The sequence below is a fragment of the Drosophila biarmipes genome, chromosome 3L (assembly GCF_025231255.1).
Source record: "Drosophila biarmipes strain raj3 chromosome 3L, RU_DBia_V1.1, whole genome shotgun sequence".
In the NCBI taxonomy this organism is placed as follows: Eukaryota; Metazoa; Arthropoda; class Insecta; order Diptera; family Drosophilidae; genus Drosophila; species Drosophila biarmipes.
Genome location: NC_066613.1, coordinates 25,896,528 through 25,912,150, shown reverse-complemented (window position 1 = coordinate 25,912,150; position 15,623 = coordinate 25,896,528). Strand labels below are relative to the sequence as shown.

At 48.2% G+C, this 15,623-nt stretch overlaps 1 protein-coding gene across 1 annotated transcript; it reads right to left on the bottom strand.

Moving 5' to 3' along the window:
- Positions 1–8,740: 8,740 nt before the first annotated feature.
- Positions 8,741–12,120, bottom strand: LOC108035477 (protein hairy). Its single transcript, XM_017111127.3, has 3 exons — positions 11,575–12,120; positions 10,578–10,673; positions 8,741–10,378 (listed from the first exon to the last, which is right to left on the bottom strand). Exons 1-3 carry the CDS (start codon positions 11,671–11,673, stop codon positions 9,548–9,550), a joined length of 1,026 nt encoding a protein of 341 aa, XP_016966616.1. The 5' UTR covers positions 11,674–12,120; the 3' UTR covers positions 8,741–9,547.
- Between the last annotated feature and the right edge of the window lie 3,503 nt (positions 12,121–15,623).

The following is a 15,623-nucleotide window of genomic DNA, read 5'->3' as shown; positions in this document are numbered from 1 at the left end:
CAAGTTGACAGGGTGATCAATGGTAGGTAGTCTGTGATTTAGCGGTGCTAATTACCCCTAAGCCAGCCAGCAGACTTCAGACATCAGGCATCAGACACTACAGTTTGGCGGACTGACGCATCTTGCTGTTGGCATTGCGAAAACTTGCATAATCATCGAGGGAGCTGGTGTCGCGTGATCAGCGCTGTTGTCAGGCAGAGATTAAAGATCTCAGTCTGTATCCGAATCTGAATCTGGAGCTGCAGCTACAGATATAGCCTGTGGCTTCCCGAGAAAAACCTAATCCTTCACGCCGTGTGCTAGTCATTAGGAATTCGCTAACCGCCTTGTGTTAGGCAGCGGCGCGTTGTCGTTTAAAAGTGATAATCGATCTGCTGTGTCAATTCCCAGCCCAAATAATCCAGACAGAAACTTTCCACACTCTAGCAACTAAACGAGATCCAGAGACCCGTGGCCACACGTTCAGCTCAGCGGCGCGTGCTTCTCTAATGTATCTGGGCGATTGCATGATTTGCCAGATACACCTATATATATAGTATATACCCCATTTCAAGAGATTTGAACTGCGGATTTCAGTCACAAGTCGGCGACGTCACAGAAACAGCATACAGCGGGGTTTTCGGATTTTCGGGTTTTCGTTTTTTCATTCGGCAAGTCGCTAATTGCGAGTGCTAATAAGCATTTAGAGACATCGTTAGTTAGTACGTGGCACTCGGCGAGTGGGTCATTTCCGGCCAGCCGCCGATTCTATATTCGATTTTGATTGATTGCCCGAAATCGGCGGACTGGTCAGCTCCTCAAATCGGTGTATTATCTCTCAAATGCGTCACAAGTTATTCGCACACACTTGATGTGCACCCAAAACCTATCCGCCAGGGGCCAAGGCAGGTTAATATCGGGTATTTCCCCAATTATTCGACAGTTGTGCCTCGGTCTTGCCAATTAATCTTTGCCACGAAAACAGCTCAGGCACTCCGGCGATGTCATCGGGTTCAGTGTACATATTCCACGAGAACAGCCTAGGCCCTCATAAGAATTCCAGATGAGAGTGCTGCGAATTTAGAGGTTGCCCGGCAATGTCAGATCGCTATCACCGGCATTCTTCCCCTATCAGACAGACACTCGAACGCCAAATGGTGGAATTTCATCACATTTTTAGGCCAATCCATGAGTCACTTTGTGAGGATCTAAGCTTCAGCGGGTGGAACATGACTAGATTGATGTTACTCGAGGGGAATCTGTCATAATGCGGTGATTTCCTGTTCCAACAGAGTGTTTATCTTATCAGTATTGGATGTAGGCAGAACATCGAGATCTTTCTAAGAAAAGCAGAGGTACACCTATGTTTATTGCACATTGAGTGATCTGAAAGCCCATGGTTCGAACCCCCTTTTCATAGATCTAATAAAACAAAGCCAGTAGCTTGTGGTTGGACTGATTTATGGCACCCCCACACTGCCTCGTTCGCCGAATAATTTCGCTTGCCAAAGTCACCTTATCAAGAGGTTCCATCAGCCTCGGACATCGCGGACTTTGCATGATGGGAGTTCCATTACTCATCCGCTGGTACACTTGCACCCGGGTTTATCGAGCACTTGCGGCGGTGAACCCCATTTGAACCTGGACATCGTTAACTCTAAGAGCCCCAAAGGCGGCCCTAGTGACCCGCTAATGCAGATGGTTAGAACTAAGCACCCCCCGCCGTTGGTAAAACCTCCTCTAAGCGATGACTATTTCGGGGCGGTCCGCTTCAAAGCGGATATTTCCCCAAAATAGCTGGCGGATTTTCCCCGCCTGTTCTGGCATTGCCCAAAATTGATATTGATGGTAGCCACGTGCTCTAGTGATATAGTTAATAAACTGAGGACAATGTTCCCTATATCACGGCACACGCTTCTGGAAAAAGAGGAGCGAGACCCACTTGAAAGATAATCGCCAGCGAATTTATAGCCGAAAAAGGGGAGTGTATAGTAAAATATTGAACTCCCCTTAATGGAAAAGTACCCTGAATATATTTAAATATATGATTTTTAAGACCTTTTAGATATTTTAAAAGCAAAATAATGGTTTCACTAAACATGGTTTATGACTCTTTCGCTAGATTACCATATGCCGGCCATTGGGTGATTCATGGATGTAATATCATATAATGTATCGACCCAATAAACAGCTAATGATAATGTCATTGTCAACTCATTTGCCGAAGTTCAAGTACCAGTCATTGATGAAAGCGAGACGCGAAGGAAGTCACGTTTGGAGCAACGCGATCGGCGTCACATGGCGTAATGCCACGATGGCTTGGGAGCGGGCACCTACTCGAGACCCAGGAGACGAGACGTGGTATGACCAGGCTTCGGCGACTGAGTGGTCCAGTGAGCCCAGCGAACGTCTCCGCTTTCGCACGCTCCAAATGGCCGAGTCAACAAACAATTCGCGGAAAAGTGACGGCTGCCGGTGCCAATTCGGAGCCGCACACCGACGGGCACGGGACAAAGGCTCACTTAGCCCGCCTGATTAGCGGGACAATCAATCAGTTCCGATGGGGCGGTGTGCAAATGAAGGGGGGTGGGGCTGCCGAAGAGAAGTAAAATAACTTGATCCCCCATCCGCCACCTCACCCCCTGAAAAACTAACACAAAACTGTTGATCCATTAACACTTTTTGCGGCGGGAGGCGTGTGCTTTCCACTGGGGGCGGTGCAAATGGGGGTGTTTTGGCGGCAGGGGGCGGACTCAGGCAAACACAGCCGCGCACGCTGCAGTGGAATATTCCCACAGTTGCGTCAACGTCAATGCTCTGTTGTTTGGCGATTTCAATCAGAAACACCGCGCAAATAAATCACAACAAAAATGTGCCAAGTCAACACCACAATAGCAGATATCAGAATAACAGAAAGCAGAAAACTGGTAACAGCCGCGCCGAATGGCAAATGATCCCCCCAGGTCCCAAAACAAAGCCGCACTCCGCAAGGAACACGGAGAAAAATATTATCACACTTAGTAATCTCTGCTCGGCTCGGCATAATACTTAAAGTAATTGGATGCAAGGAACAGGGAAAAATATTATCGGCTTTGGTGATCTCGCGGTAACTTGGAATAATATGAAAAGTAATCGGATATCAAATAAATCTTTAATCATCTCCGATTCACCCTGATATCGAGTCGGTCAATCTACATTAAGAGCTATAAAACACTTATTTTGTATTATATTCCAAGTTCCGTATGGAATGCCCCGCAATAAACTCTAAACATTGGTAAAGTACATCTGATAAGGCCTTGATCAATTGAATTAAAATAATATAATATGGGTGGATACATTTCGAATTCGGTAGGTATCTTCAAAGGCGCCTTATAATGATCTATAATACAATGATGATATTATAAAATGAAATTATGGGGCTACCCTTTATATTTTGTTGTATTTCTTAACAGAACCAAATATAGTAACATATATTAAGGGGTTCCCTGATTTTTCTCCGTGGAAGCAGCGTGCCTACGGAGATGAGTGCTAATTTCCGGCGGAGCAGAGGGTGTTTCGGGAGTGGGTCTGTGGCTGGGGCTGCGGCTGTTTCTGGGAGTGGGAGTGGGCGTGAATTCCCCGGGGCCAAACCTCCGAGTGGGGCTTCGACTGGGGCCGCGACTGGCGACTGGCACCTGGCTGCCGCTTGACGTCCCCAAAACCGCGATGACTTTGGCGGTGCTAATCAGACGAGCACATGTTGACACTTCTCATTGGCGGGCCTCGAATCGTTGATGTAAACCATGAAAATTTTCCACTTGCAATGCAATGGGTCAGGCCCCAGCCCCTGGGCCCCACGGCCCCTCAGCTTCTCAGCCAGCCCCGATTTGATGGCATTTTCCTCTGGCACGCGCAGCCGAATGCCAAAGTCCGGGGGCTTATGCTTTCAGGTCGCCGACAGTGCGACACCGATAAGATTGACGGCGCTTCACATGGCCCCACGGAGCTTAGGCACCTGCTCGAAGTTGCCAGCTTTAAGCAGGCGATTTACCACGGGGATCTTAAAGGAGACTAGACACATGACACACTCTGCCTTATTTTTAGGAAATTTTGAGGTGGCTAAAAAGGGGGTTTCGCCCAATACTATCTCAAATGCATTTTACTTCTTTGTGAAAATTATAAACGAATGAAAACTATGAACTTTTTAAAAACATACTAGACGTTTATCATATTTTAATAATAGATCAACTTTTATTTTAACTTTTGTTTGTAAAAGGTTTTTGTATCACTTTAGAAGTACTAAAGATAAAGTTTATAATAAAACCTCTATGATATTAACAACAACATTTGGCAGGGTCCCAGAGAAGGGGCTGTTCGGCTTACAAACATGGCCAGAACTGTGGCTAGCACTCGCTGGGAAAGTCCACTTGGCCAGATTATATGGACAGCGACCATATCAAGTGCTGACCACTATCAAACAGAAGCTGCCCGTCAATGGCTCAATTCGGACTTAACCCACACCTATCTCCATCTCTCCGGCACTTCACTTGATAAGTCGACCACCGAGTGGTGCGGATCCATATGCCCACTATACTGCGCCATTTCCATTGCCATTTCCAAATCGGTTTCATTGAAAAAAATCAAATTGCGTGACAGAAAACGTGATTCGAGTGGGCTCCGCTGCGGTATTTGCTGGCTTGTTTATTTGTTTACTTTTTCCACTTGGTATGGCTTGTTTCGGCTTCCCAAAATAAACGGCTATATTTATTTGAGTGAAATATTTTGCGTGGCCTGCAGTTTCCAATGCACCGGGGCCTGTAAGTGGATGCGATCGAACAGCGCCGAGCACAACTGAAAAACAGAGGGCAAACAAAAACAAAAGTCGAATTGCAAACGAGAACACTGCCAAAAATTAGCATTCAATTGAAACGCTTAAGGAATAGCTTGGAGACCAGAAATGAGTTTCTAAGCCCAGGAAAAATGTATTATGAATTTTAAAAAACCTAGCTTGATATTTTGAAGCAAAACTGGTTTAAAATATAATCAATTATTAGATTAAATCTATTGGGGTGACCTCAATAAAGTGCTAACTGGCACAACTTAGACCTTAAAATATATTGATAGTTGTAACAAACAGGTTAATGATATTAAAAACCTCAAGAGTTATAATAGGAATTAAAATATATTGACTAGGAGTTATAAAAGATATTCAAAGTTATAAAAGATACTAAAAAAATATAGATTATGATAACGAGGAAGTTTATAATATAGAAGTTCTCAAGAGTTTTAAAGGGCATACTAACATATTTATAGTTTTATTATATAAAATCTCTTAGTGAATTTTTGTATCTGCACAAGATGCGGTACGTTGATGTTGAAAGCCACTTGCACACTTACGAGTATATCGAAGCACCGTTGAAATTTACACGAAGTGCCGCGGAGATTCCAGCGAAGCCAGCCCCCGAGCCCCATGGATCCGATGTCATACGGTCAGGTTGCTCGAGGGAAATTCTTTCGCAGCACCAAACCGATCCGCCGAACCACCGGATCGGCGATCACGTGCCGCTCAAGGTGATAGAACGGGGTGGTTCCCTCCGGCGGCTCAGCTCAGGTGTTGACTTCCCTATCAGCGATGATAGGCTGAGTAAACAGCAAATAGTAAATAGCCCGGTGTGCCCCAGACTTTTTAATGGCGCAGTGTAAAGTGTAACTGGGTGAACGAAATGAAACGGAATGAAATGGCTAAGGTTAGTTAGCCGCCACGCCGTGGATAACTGACCTTGCCCAGTGGCTGGTGGGGTTTGGTGGTGGCTCGGTGGCTCGGTGGCTCGGTTGGTGCCACTCGAACCGCCGCGCCGCGCCGCGAGTTGAATGTCAAAGCCGCCGCTTGTCTATGCCGAGCACGTCTTTCTGGCCGAAAAACCGAAAACAGACGGAACGACCTTGCCGTCTCTGTAACTGTGTTTAGGCCCAGTTAGCAGCTAGAATCTCGTCGGCGGCTCTCCTTGAACCGCCGCGCCTGGTTCAATAGCACCTAACATTTCCGAGATCCCCGGCGCGGGACTCGCACTCATTTCATATGCGAAAAGTACCGCCAGTCAAGACCCGCAAAACGAGTTCAAAAACCCAATGGGGCCCGAAGAGAAAACAAAGCTCGATAAGCCAAGCCAAAAAGCCAAAACAAAGCCAGTGCGGGTGTCAAGAGAAGTCGTCGTCGTCGGCGTCGTCGTCGTCTCGCTGGCGAGTCATTAAACTTGGCTCGCATTTGACATTGCCAATGGGCCAGGGGAAGTGGAAGTGGAAGTAGATGCGGTATTAGAATTGGAATTGGCACCAGGGAGGCGAGATTCTCGGCCCCCAGGCCCGGTTCATTCAACTTGTTTATGCGTACGCGCCGAATTTCCAGCTGCCGGACTCCTATTCCCATTGCGATTCGCGACTCCGGCTTATCTGGACGGCGGTTCCGCGAATTCTTCAGTTGCCATGAATGAAGTGGTGCGGAGTGCTCCACAATTCCGGGGAATGCTACGCGAGTCGTCGCCAGCAAACAGCTTTGTTTTCGGTTTTGTTTTTATTTTGGGGTCATTTGCCAGAGCAAAACGTGACAAGCGGCGAGTAGAGGCATTCCACGCAGTGGCGAGCAGCCTCAAATGTCGCACCAGACCCTGAGTTCTGGCCAACCCCCACAATCGGCGGCGAAGAAAACCCCAGAGAACCCAGAGCCCAGAGCCCAGAGCCCAGAGCCCAGAACTCCGATTTCGATTTCATTTGTGCGCAACTGTGGCGAATGCATTTCGCAGAGCGACCGCTGGCAGATCAAATTGAAGGACCACCGACTGCCGGGCAGAAGCGAAAATCAGAAATCAGGCGACATGGTGACTGCCTGCTGAGGAATGCAGCTATGCAAATCGCAATTTGCACACGGGTCGGGGCACTTCAGGGTTCCGACTCAGCTCTAGATGCTTCTAACCAAAAAACCTCTAAAAAGGTAGTATAATACTAAAGATACTCTTGTACTATACTAATCTGAAACCCTCGAAAATGAAACCTTTGAAGCATTTCCGTTTAAAGCACTTTGGTTTCATCACATTAGAAGGATAAGAATTGGCTTACTAAGCATTTTCCCCAGTTCACTTGGAATGCTGGCGATAGTTGAGTGTAAATAAGGGTGATGGGAATAATATTATCATTGCGTAAATAGAAAATAGTAAACATAGGGTTGTTGAAGGGAGAAAATGCCTGACCTATTATACTTCGCTTAATCATTTGATACTACAAATTGTTATTAATTTCCCAAAACCTGAATGTGTAATTTTAATAACGTTGTTATGATTAACTCCGGTCCTCAAAGAAACAGACTGAGCAAATTAATTGAAACCATGATGACTCAATGGGCTGTTTTTCGTCAATGGGGGCTTCGCTATAAGCGGGCAAACCTACTGGTACTGGCACATTTTTAAGCTATTTCGAGCTAGACCGGGGACTATGACTCATGGACGGGCCCAAAGTCGGATTCGCAGTGACTAACCAAGCGCACCCTCAGCCCAGTGGTGCAAACTCCTGGCCACGCAACCACCCAACCACCCAATCGGCCTTTCCGCGAAGCGTGTTTTCATATTCCAGAACATGCGACAGCTGCCCGGCTGCTGTTTACAATCTTTATTTCATGTTTACGAGTATTTTCCCCGGACTTTGAGGTTGCACGAGTTAGTTTTGTGAGTAGCCAGAGCCTTCAGTCAGTCGGGCAGCCGCTGATTGGGAGCGCGTCCAGAGATGCACTGCATCGGGACTCCGAACCCGTGATGAACAACTGAAAGTTGTTTGCTCCGTGCACTTGATTCACCAGCGAATGGAAAACAAACTCATTTGCTTATCCGCTTTATCGCTCCCATATTATCAGCATGATGCGGTATTTTTTCCGCAGACTTCGCGGAAACTTTTGTCACGAGCATGACGATTAATGGCCCCGGGATTTGCTCAGATTAGGGTGGGGGCAGTGTGGTGCACTCGGGGATTGAAGGACGGGACTCCATCCACAGCCGGTAGGTAACAGACTTCCCTATTGAGCTGCGAGCCTTGTAACCTACTGGAATGGAGTGGTTAAGTCCAGGGAGTTTCCGAGAAAGGCAAGCACTATATGGTATTACAAGCTGCCTTATCAGAAGTTTAGGGGGCGCAATAAAGTGGAGAGCCCGTGGTATTGGCTTGAGGTACTTGAAACCACATATCCCTAAGAAATTCGGTATTGTGCTGAGTCGACAACTAGAGGAATTTTGGTTTTGCAATTCAAGCAAGCCTGACCACAATTTCCAAAAATGTTCTTATACGCAGCTGATTGCGTGGCAAAATCTTTTGAAATACCATAATACAAAGGATCTGAGTACAACTATTCCATCATATTTGTGTGATTTCTTAGGCTTATCGGGCCCTGCAGTCCGGATGTGTGAAAATCGAGGCGAAATGTAGACTCCGTATCTATATCCGTTACGGTCTGGCCGCAGAAAGGCCTTCAACCCGCCGTCGTGCCGATTGCATTAGCAGGAACAGCCACAATCGAGCCCCTTAAAACGTAGTTGTACTATCGTGGAACTCCCCGCCGATCCTCTCCAGCGTGATGAATTTCACCATGGGCATTATAATTAGCGTCGAAATTTGCCACGATAAGTCAGGGGCTCGATAAGTCGCTTGTCGGTGTGTTCTTGCATTCCGACCCCCTCGAAAGGCGGACTTTCGCCCGGAGCGAAGCGAATTACCCATCCCAGTAACAACTCTCTTTTGCGTATTTGATTTTTAGTAGAATCTTTTAATTTTATTTCTTTTTAGTATGTTGTTTGTTTGCTTTTCTTTTCTTGTTGATTTTTTGCGTTTGCTTGCATCAAATTCTTGTTTTGTTTTCTTAGAAGCTCATTATGTTCACTATATCACGTGGCCTTACGAATAGTTCTGTGGTTTATAAATATAATTATTCTTTGCTTAGACTTAGGAGCGAGAGAAGACCTAGCGGGCTATGGTACAAAACCTATGCTATAAAATGGAGATGTACATCTATATGTATATTTATGCGGTAGAGTTATGTTTTGCGTTTATCTTTTTCATAAAAAGTATTTCAGCTCATCAAGTGTGGGTTTTTGTTGTTATCGTTTTGAGTGTGTGGAAGACTTTTGCTGATTTGCTGTTATTGAAAGAGTAGTAATACATGATACGTGAGGCAATTCAACACCAAGTACTTGGACTGAGGTAGTTTGGCGATGTCCTGGTAGAATACCGTTCTCAAATCGATTACATAATAATAATAAATAAGTTATAACAACGTTTGTGTGTGGGTGTGCGTTTGATGGAGGTCCCTTGGCCTCGTCGAGGGCTTTCCAGGAAGCAGGAAATGGAGCCAACGAGGCCAAGGACCGTCTGAGGATTCGCATGTTTGCGGCACTTCGAAGCAACATTTGCGTTATCCCGGCGAATGATGTGAAATGTCTACGCGCATGCGCACAACGCCCGGCGCATGTGAGTTGGATGAGTTGTGGGGGGTCAGTCTTAAGTCAGCGGGAGATTCGGCAGAGGGATGCCTCCTCGTCCTCGTCCTCGTCCTCTACCAGGGCCGCCAGGGCTGCTCCTCCTCCTTGATCTGCTTCTTGATCACCAGCGACAGCGGCTGCTGCTCGACGGGCACGCGCTGGATGACCGATGGCTTGATGTCCATCGGCTCGTAGCTGGAGTTGGCCGGACTGGGCGGGGCGTAGCTGCAGCTGCTGCTGCTCCCGGGCGCCGACTCGTATCCGGCGGAGGAGTGCGAGCTGGCGGATCCGGTGCTGGCCGTGCGCTGGGGCATCGCCACCAGCATGGGCTGCTGCTGGGCGGCTGCTGCGGCCGCTGCTGCTGCCGCGGCGGCGAGCTGCTGCTGCTGCTGGTGTTGCAGCAACTGCTGCTGCTGCTGCTGCGGCAGGCTCTGGGGCAGGACGAGGGCGATGCTGCCGTTGGGCAGCTTGGTGGGGATCACCTGCATGCCGTTGGGCAGGAAGTAGCCGCTGGCCGTCTGCTGGATCTGGCCGAAGAGGTAGGGAGCTGCCGCTGCCGCCGACGGCTGCTGCTGCTGGCTGTCCTGCTCCGGCGAGCTGGGCGGCGAGGGCAGCATCTGGGCGTGGATGGACTGCTGTTGCTGGCGCTGCTGCTGGTGCAGCTCGGTCTTCACGCCGTTGATGCAGTTGCTCAGGTGCTGCAGCAGGCGGCGCCGCTGGGCGGGCTCGATGCCCGGGAAGCGGCTCACCTCGTTCACGCAGTCGGCAAAGCCGGCCTTGAATTTGTTCACGATCTTGGGATCGGCGGCCTGCTGCATGGCGGCCTGCTGGCGCTGCAGCTCCTGCAGGTGCTTCACTGTCTTCTCCAGGATGTCGGCCTTTTCCAATTTGGAGTGGCGAGCCGGCTAAAAGTAGAGAGAAGAGAAACAGAAAATTAGTAAGTGTTTAGGGTCTTATTCTTAGAGTAATCAGTTCAATTTAATTTTTAGAAAATTAGTTATTATATTTTTAAATTAGCAAGTTCTAAATTTGTATTTGAATTTTCTAATCTTTAACCATTGAAATTTGTTTATATACTTTAATATAACCCTTTCAGATACTTACGTCTTTTTTGGTGGCATCCAGAATCAGAGTCTTGAGTTCGTTGAGACAGTTGTTGATGCGGGCGCGTCGGCGTTTCTCCATGATGGGCTTGTTCGACTGCAAGAGGCAAGAGGGGTAAAACACAGATTAGTCACGGCTTTTGCATGGCCAATCTGACCTCATGCAGCGACCCAAAAATAGAGGAAGCTGCATGGGTCTCCGGCTGGATGGAGGAGTCCGAGGAGGATCTGGGGGAACGGATGGGCTGGCTGGCGGCCAGATTTAGTCGCACGGCGCGTGCTCTATTTATAGCGCCACTCGGGCGAGAGGCATGGGTAAAAATAGTTCGGCGGTTATAAATTACAGCCAGGGCTCTATAAATACACCGACCAGGTATGAGATACAGCGCGAGCGGCAAGGTCAGAGCGGGAGACTCGAAGAGCAGCAAAAATAATAAGAAATGGCTTGCCAAATCTGGCAACGCATGAAGTCAGCCAATGAACCGGTCGCCAAATGGCCAAAACCGTCGGCCGACGACCGACAATTGCAGCGACCACGCGACGCACGCGCCAAGTGGAAGCCAAATCCGAACCGGAGTCCGAGTCCAAATCCGGGGAGCTGGTGGGCAGCTCCGCCAGCCAATTTTGGGCGGCACTCATGAATGGATCGAGCGCGTGTAGTCGGAGTAGTAGGCATTTGCCATATAGTAAATGCCACCAACGCGACGCGAGATAAATTCGCCGTGTGTTGGCGCGCCGACGGCGGCTGTTTTTGGCTTGGCCGAGAGTGTCTTTCCAGCCATGTGGGAGATGGCTAAAAAGGAAATGCATTTGGGCAGCGGGATTGATGGGGACGGCGCTGGGTCGCCCACAGCGAGTGTGGAAATCAAGTCGCGCCGGAGGTGGGTGGCCCTCGTTTAAGGGCATTCCCTGGTATCCAACTTCGGGTTCTGGCTTAATCCGTTTGCGAGGGGAATGTGGTTGGGGGGAACTCTGTACTCCCCGGAGCGGACACTTACCCGACGGTCACTCTTGAGCGGCGTCTCCTTGAGCTGGGCCGGCACAACGGCGGTGCCCAGAACGTTGGTCATGTTGGCTGCTGTTACGCCGGTAACCATTTCGGTCAGGTATTGCTTGTTGAGCTTGAGGCACAGTTTGGGTTTCACTGGGCAGCAAAGGCGGCTCGCTGCTCTGTACAGTCTGAGTTCACTGCTGTTTCTTGGCTTTCTCGATCGGTTCACTTGGTTTCACTTTCGCGCAGCGTCGCAGAGAAGTACGTAAGTGCGGGTTCTCTGGGTGCCTTGGTGTGTCGGGGTTTCCGGTTTCTGGCGGAGCGATAGAACCGCACGCTACGAGTCACGGCAGGCGAATGAGCAGCAGGTTCTGGCTGCAGTGCGATTAAAAGACCGCGACGACTCGGCACGAAGCTGAAGATCGATCGTTCGGCTCGTCGGGATGGTATGTGTGCGCCTTACTGGGTCTGGGAGGTCTGGGATGTCGGCGGTGCTGCAGAGCGTGGCGGGACTACCTTATCGCTGGGCTCTCGGCGGACGACTGACGACTGATCGACAGGTTCGCTGGCTAAATCGCCGCTGCGAGACGCGAGCGCGAGCCACACGACCGCACACATACAGGGGCGCCGCGGCTACCTAGGGCCGCACCACAGTGGCTACCTGCTCGCCGTGTGTGTGTGAGCGGTACCTAAGCCGCCGCCGCCGAGCCCCGCGTTACTCATACGCCCCCTGGGCCACGGGCAGGGGCACTTCTTCCTTTCTGGAAACCACACTGCGAAAGCCCCATTGGCGATCGGCTCTGGCGAGGGATTCACAGAGGCTGTGCTTCTGCTCTGGGCTTTCTGGTGGTGGTCGCCGTTCGTGGTTTGCTGATTCATGCGGCCAACGCGACGCCGCCGACGACGACGTCCCATAGAAGGTGAAAATAGCTGGCTATATGACGCCACCCCAGTGCGACAGGTTCGGTTTTTCTCTGTTTTTTGTGGGCTATATGTATCCGAGTATCCGAGGCTCGGGGGTCGCTAAACAGTAAACAAGATCACAAGGTTGTGCGCACGCCAGGCGGAAGTGGGTGGTTGTGTGATGGGGCAGTGGGTGGTGGGTGGCGGCTGGGGCTGGTGTATCTACAGCTATGCCCCTGTTTATTCCAGACCCGTCTGTGGACTCGACTGATTCCCCATGCCGTGCGCCGCAATTAAGTGAAGGTCGCCCTTTGCTTTTTGATCGATAGCCGACGGAGCAGCCAAACGAAATGGAAATCGTTACCGACAAGGCTGCGTGGATCACACGTGCCCCGGCCGACGCTTAGATTCACTTTGATGGCGTCTACGTGCAGCGCTGGATTTTCACGTTTTTCAGTTTTTTTTTCAGCTTTTTGTTTCGGAGTAGTGATTTATCGAAGGTTGGCTGTAATTACACGCCACAGCAAGGAAAAGCTGGGCATCAGATAGTCGCACAAAAATAACCATTCATTAAATTAGCTCTGAGGGAATTGTTCTGAAAACTGAGAACCTTTAAGGGGAACTGGGTTAGTGATTGCTTCATTTATTTGGGAGGAAATCAGCCAACGCACGTCATAGATTTTTGATAAATATTAGTGGGAAATGACGAACTTTTAGCTGAAAGTGAATTTTTAAGTAACTGCCCATTACTCAAAATAAATGCTTATAGTTCTGAGAACCGAAAATCTCTAAGTACACATTACCATGTAATTATTAGGTTCAAATGCGATCAGTTAAGGGAGGTGACAAATATTTGTGTTGAAATATATATTTTCGGGAAATTACGTTACCTTTGAGGTTGGTTCTTGGGGAAAATTCGTAAATACTGCTTAGAACCCCTAATCACTGGGGATACATTATAGAAATAGTATTGGAAGCCACAAAATGTCATACAATTGTTAGTAAACTTTGTGGCAGATGAGTCAAGGAACATATTCGATATATAAAGCGGGTATTTACCAAATTTTTAAATGAAAATTCCTTTCTGCAGAAGCTGTCATCTACTAATTAACTTGAGAGGTGAGTCAAGGCAGTTCATTGGTTTTTGGATATTAAGCTGTGCTACATAGTTACTCAAAGAATTCCGCTGAAAAGTGGCTGTGTTTAATCCGAGGAAATCAATCAAGGTAGATCACAAGTGTGCGTGTTGAGCGACTTGTGAAATCCACAAGAATTTTGGGGAATTTCTCACATTTCTGAGGGCTGCCTAGTGCCTTGTGCGTTCTGTGGTCCCCAGAGAAGGTTGTTTATGCCACAATCACATGGCAATATGGCAACACGGCAATATATTCAGGCGGCAGTGGCGGACGTCGACAACACCTTCGCGTTCCAATTACATTTTGGCAGCCGATCAAAAGGCGGCCCGCCCGCGGTCAGCGTCGGCAGAGGCGGCGACTGCAACTGCGGCGGTGGCGGTGGCGGTGGCGGCGGCAGAGGCGGCACTTGTGCATGCCAATTTAATTGCAGCGGAAAGCAACAAGAAAATAAACAAAACGAGAGATCGGAAAAACGTTGGCGGCGTTTTACATCATGCTCGCTGGCCAAAAAAAGCCAAAGGTGTGGATGTATCTCACGGATACACCGCCAAAAGATACAGTCACCAACACACTCGCAGTTGTTTGCGCGCTCAACGCCCAATTTGACGCCCCATTGTTGTTGCTGGCGGACTCGATCACATGCAGCGTCTAAAATAAACTGTGGCAAAAATTTATAGTCGAAAAGGCGCAAGCACACCGAAATGTGCGCATTGCTAATTGCGTCTAAATTTAGACAGCGCCAGATCCCCCAAATTCCCCGAAAGCCCCGTGAGCCCTATCGCCACCGGTGATCACTGATCACACAGAAACAAATACCTGATGGTTTTCCACGTAATTAAAAAAAGGTTTCGGCTATCAAACTCCGAATGAAATGATTATGGCTTTCCCAACAAATGGTGTATTATTAAAACTATCTCCATAAAGTGTTACGTGCGACACGCAAGATCCCCTAGATTTCCCATAAGCCCCGTTGGTCCTGATTCCACAGAGAAAAATGTTCTTTAGAAAGAAATATGTTTTTGATTACCAATTAAATGAAGAGCCTATTTAAATAATTATATTAAGAGTAAAAATACAAGTTTAATGAAATATTAAAATAGTATTACAATTTTTTTGTTCAATTATTTACTTAATTATGTAAATACCTATAAGTATCTGGTATCCAATGGTCTACATTTTTTGGTAATTTTTGCAGTGATCGTAACAGCACAGTCGCGATTTTAACAGCGACAGAAACGCCCACGCGCCGCTTTTAAGTCGGCAACAGCGGCATGTAACTAAAAATAACAGTGCCTGGTGGGGGAGGGGGGCCACTGTTACGCCCGAGAGTGGGGCGAGAGATAGGTAGAGAGAGCAAGCGAGCGCCATGGTCGCGGCGAAAATAAATTTCTAGCCGCGCGCGCCACTCTCGCGATTAAAACGCCATAAAAATCGCCAACGCTGTTAAAAACGCGCGCCACATTTGCGCGATCCGCTGTCGCAGTTGCACTGAGGAAAAATATTGCCTAACTAAGGAAGATTTTTAATTTCTGTTTACCTGAAAATATTTTATAATAATGGAACATTTTACACTTAAAGAAGGAATAAATATTAGAATGTACTTATATAGTCGATTATAAGGTGACTGATAACTTAAATAAATATTAATTAAGGTCCGAAAAAATCTTAAACTTTTTCTGTGAGTATGGTAGTACTCCTGTTTTTGCAACTAATGGCGCTGTAAATTTTGGCAACCCCGAGTGGGAGGCCAAGAGTGTGGGAGGCAGGCCGACACGCAGGCAGTGCGAGTGAGTTCGCAGTCGCATTTGTTCCCCCACATTGTGCAAAGTATTTTATTACTCATTAACCGTAACGACGCATTTTGCCCAGAATGTATTTTCGGCCACAAAGCAGGGGTTCGGGGTGCGGCGGGTTCGAGGGGTTGGTCCGGCGGTGGGTGGGGTTTTTGTGCGGCAGAAGGCTTAATTTTTCGACACAAACGTCAGCAAATACCCGACGACAGACACTCTAAATTTAG

Bases quoted from the DNA above. Each gene is read 5' to 3' on its own strand.
- LOC108035477 (XM_017111127.3), bottom strand. From the start codon at position 11,673: ATGGTTACCGGCGTAACAGCAGCCAACATGACCAACGTTCTGGGCACC. The intron at 10,674-11,574 runs GTAAGTGTCCGC...TGCCTCTTGCAG, and splicing joins CGCTCAAGAGTGACCGTCGG to TCGAACAAGCCCATCATGGA. The intron at 10,379-10,577 runs GTAAGTATCTGA...CTCTACTTTTAG, and splicing joins TGGATGCCACCAAAAAAGAC to CCGGCTCGCCACTCCAAATT.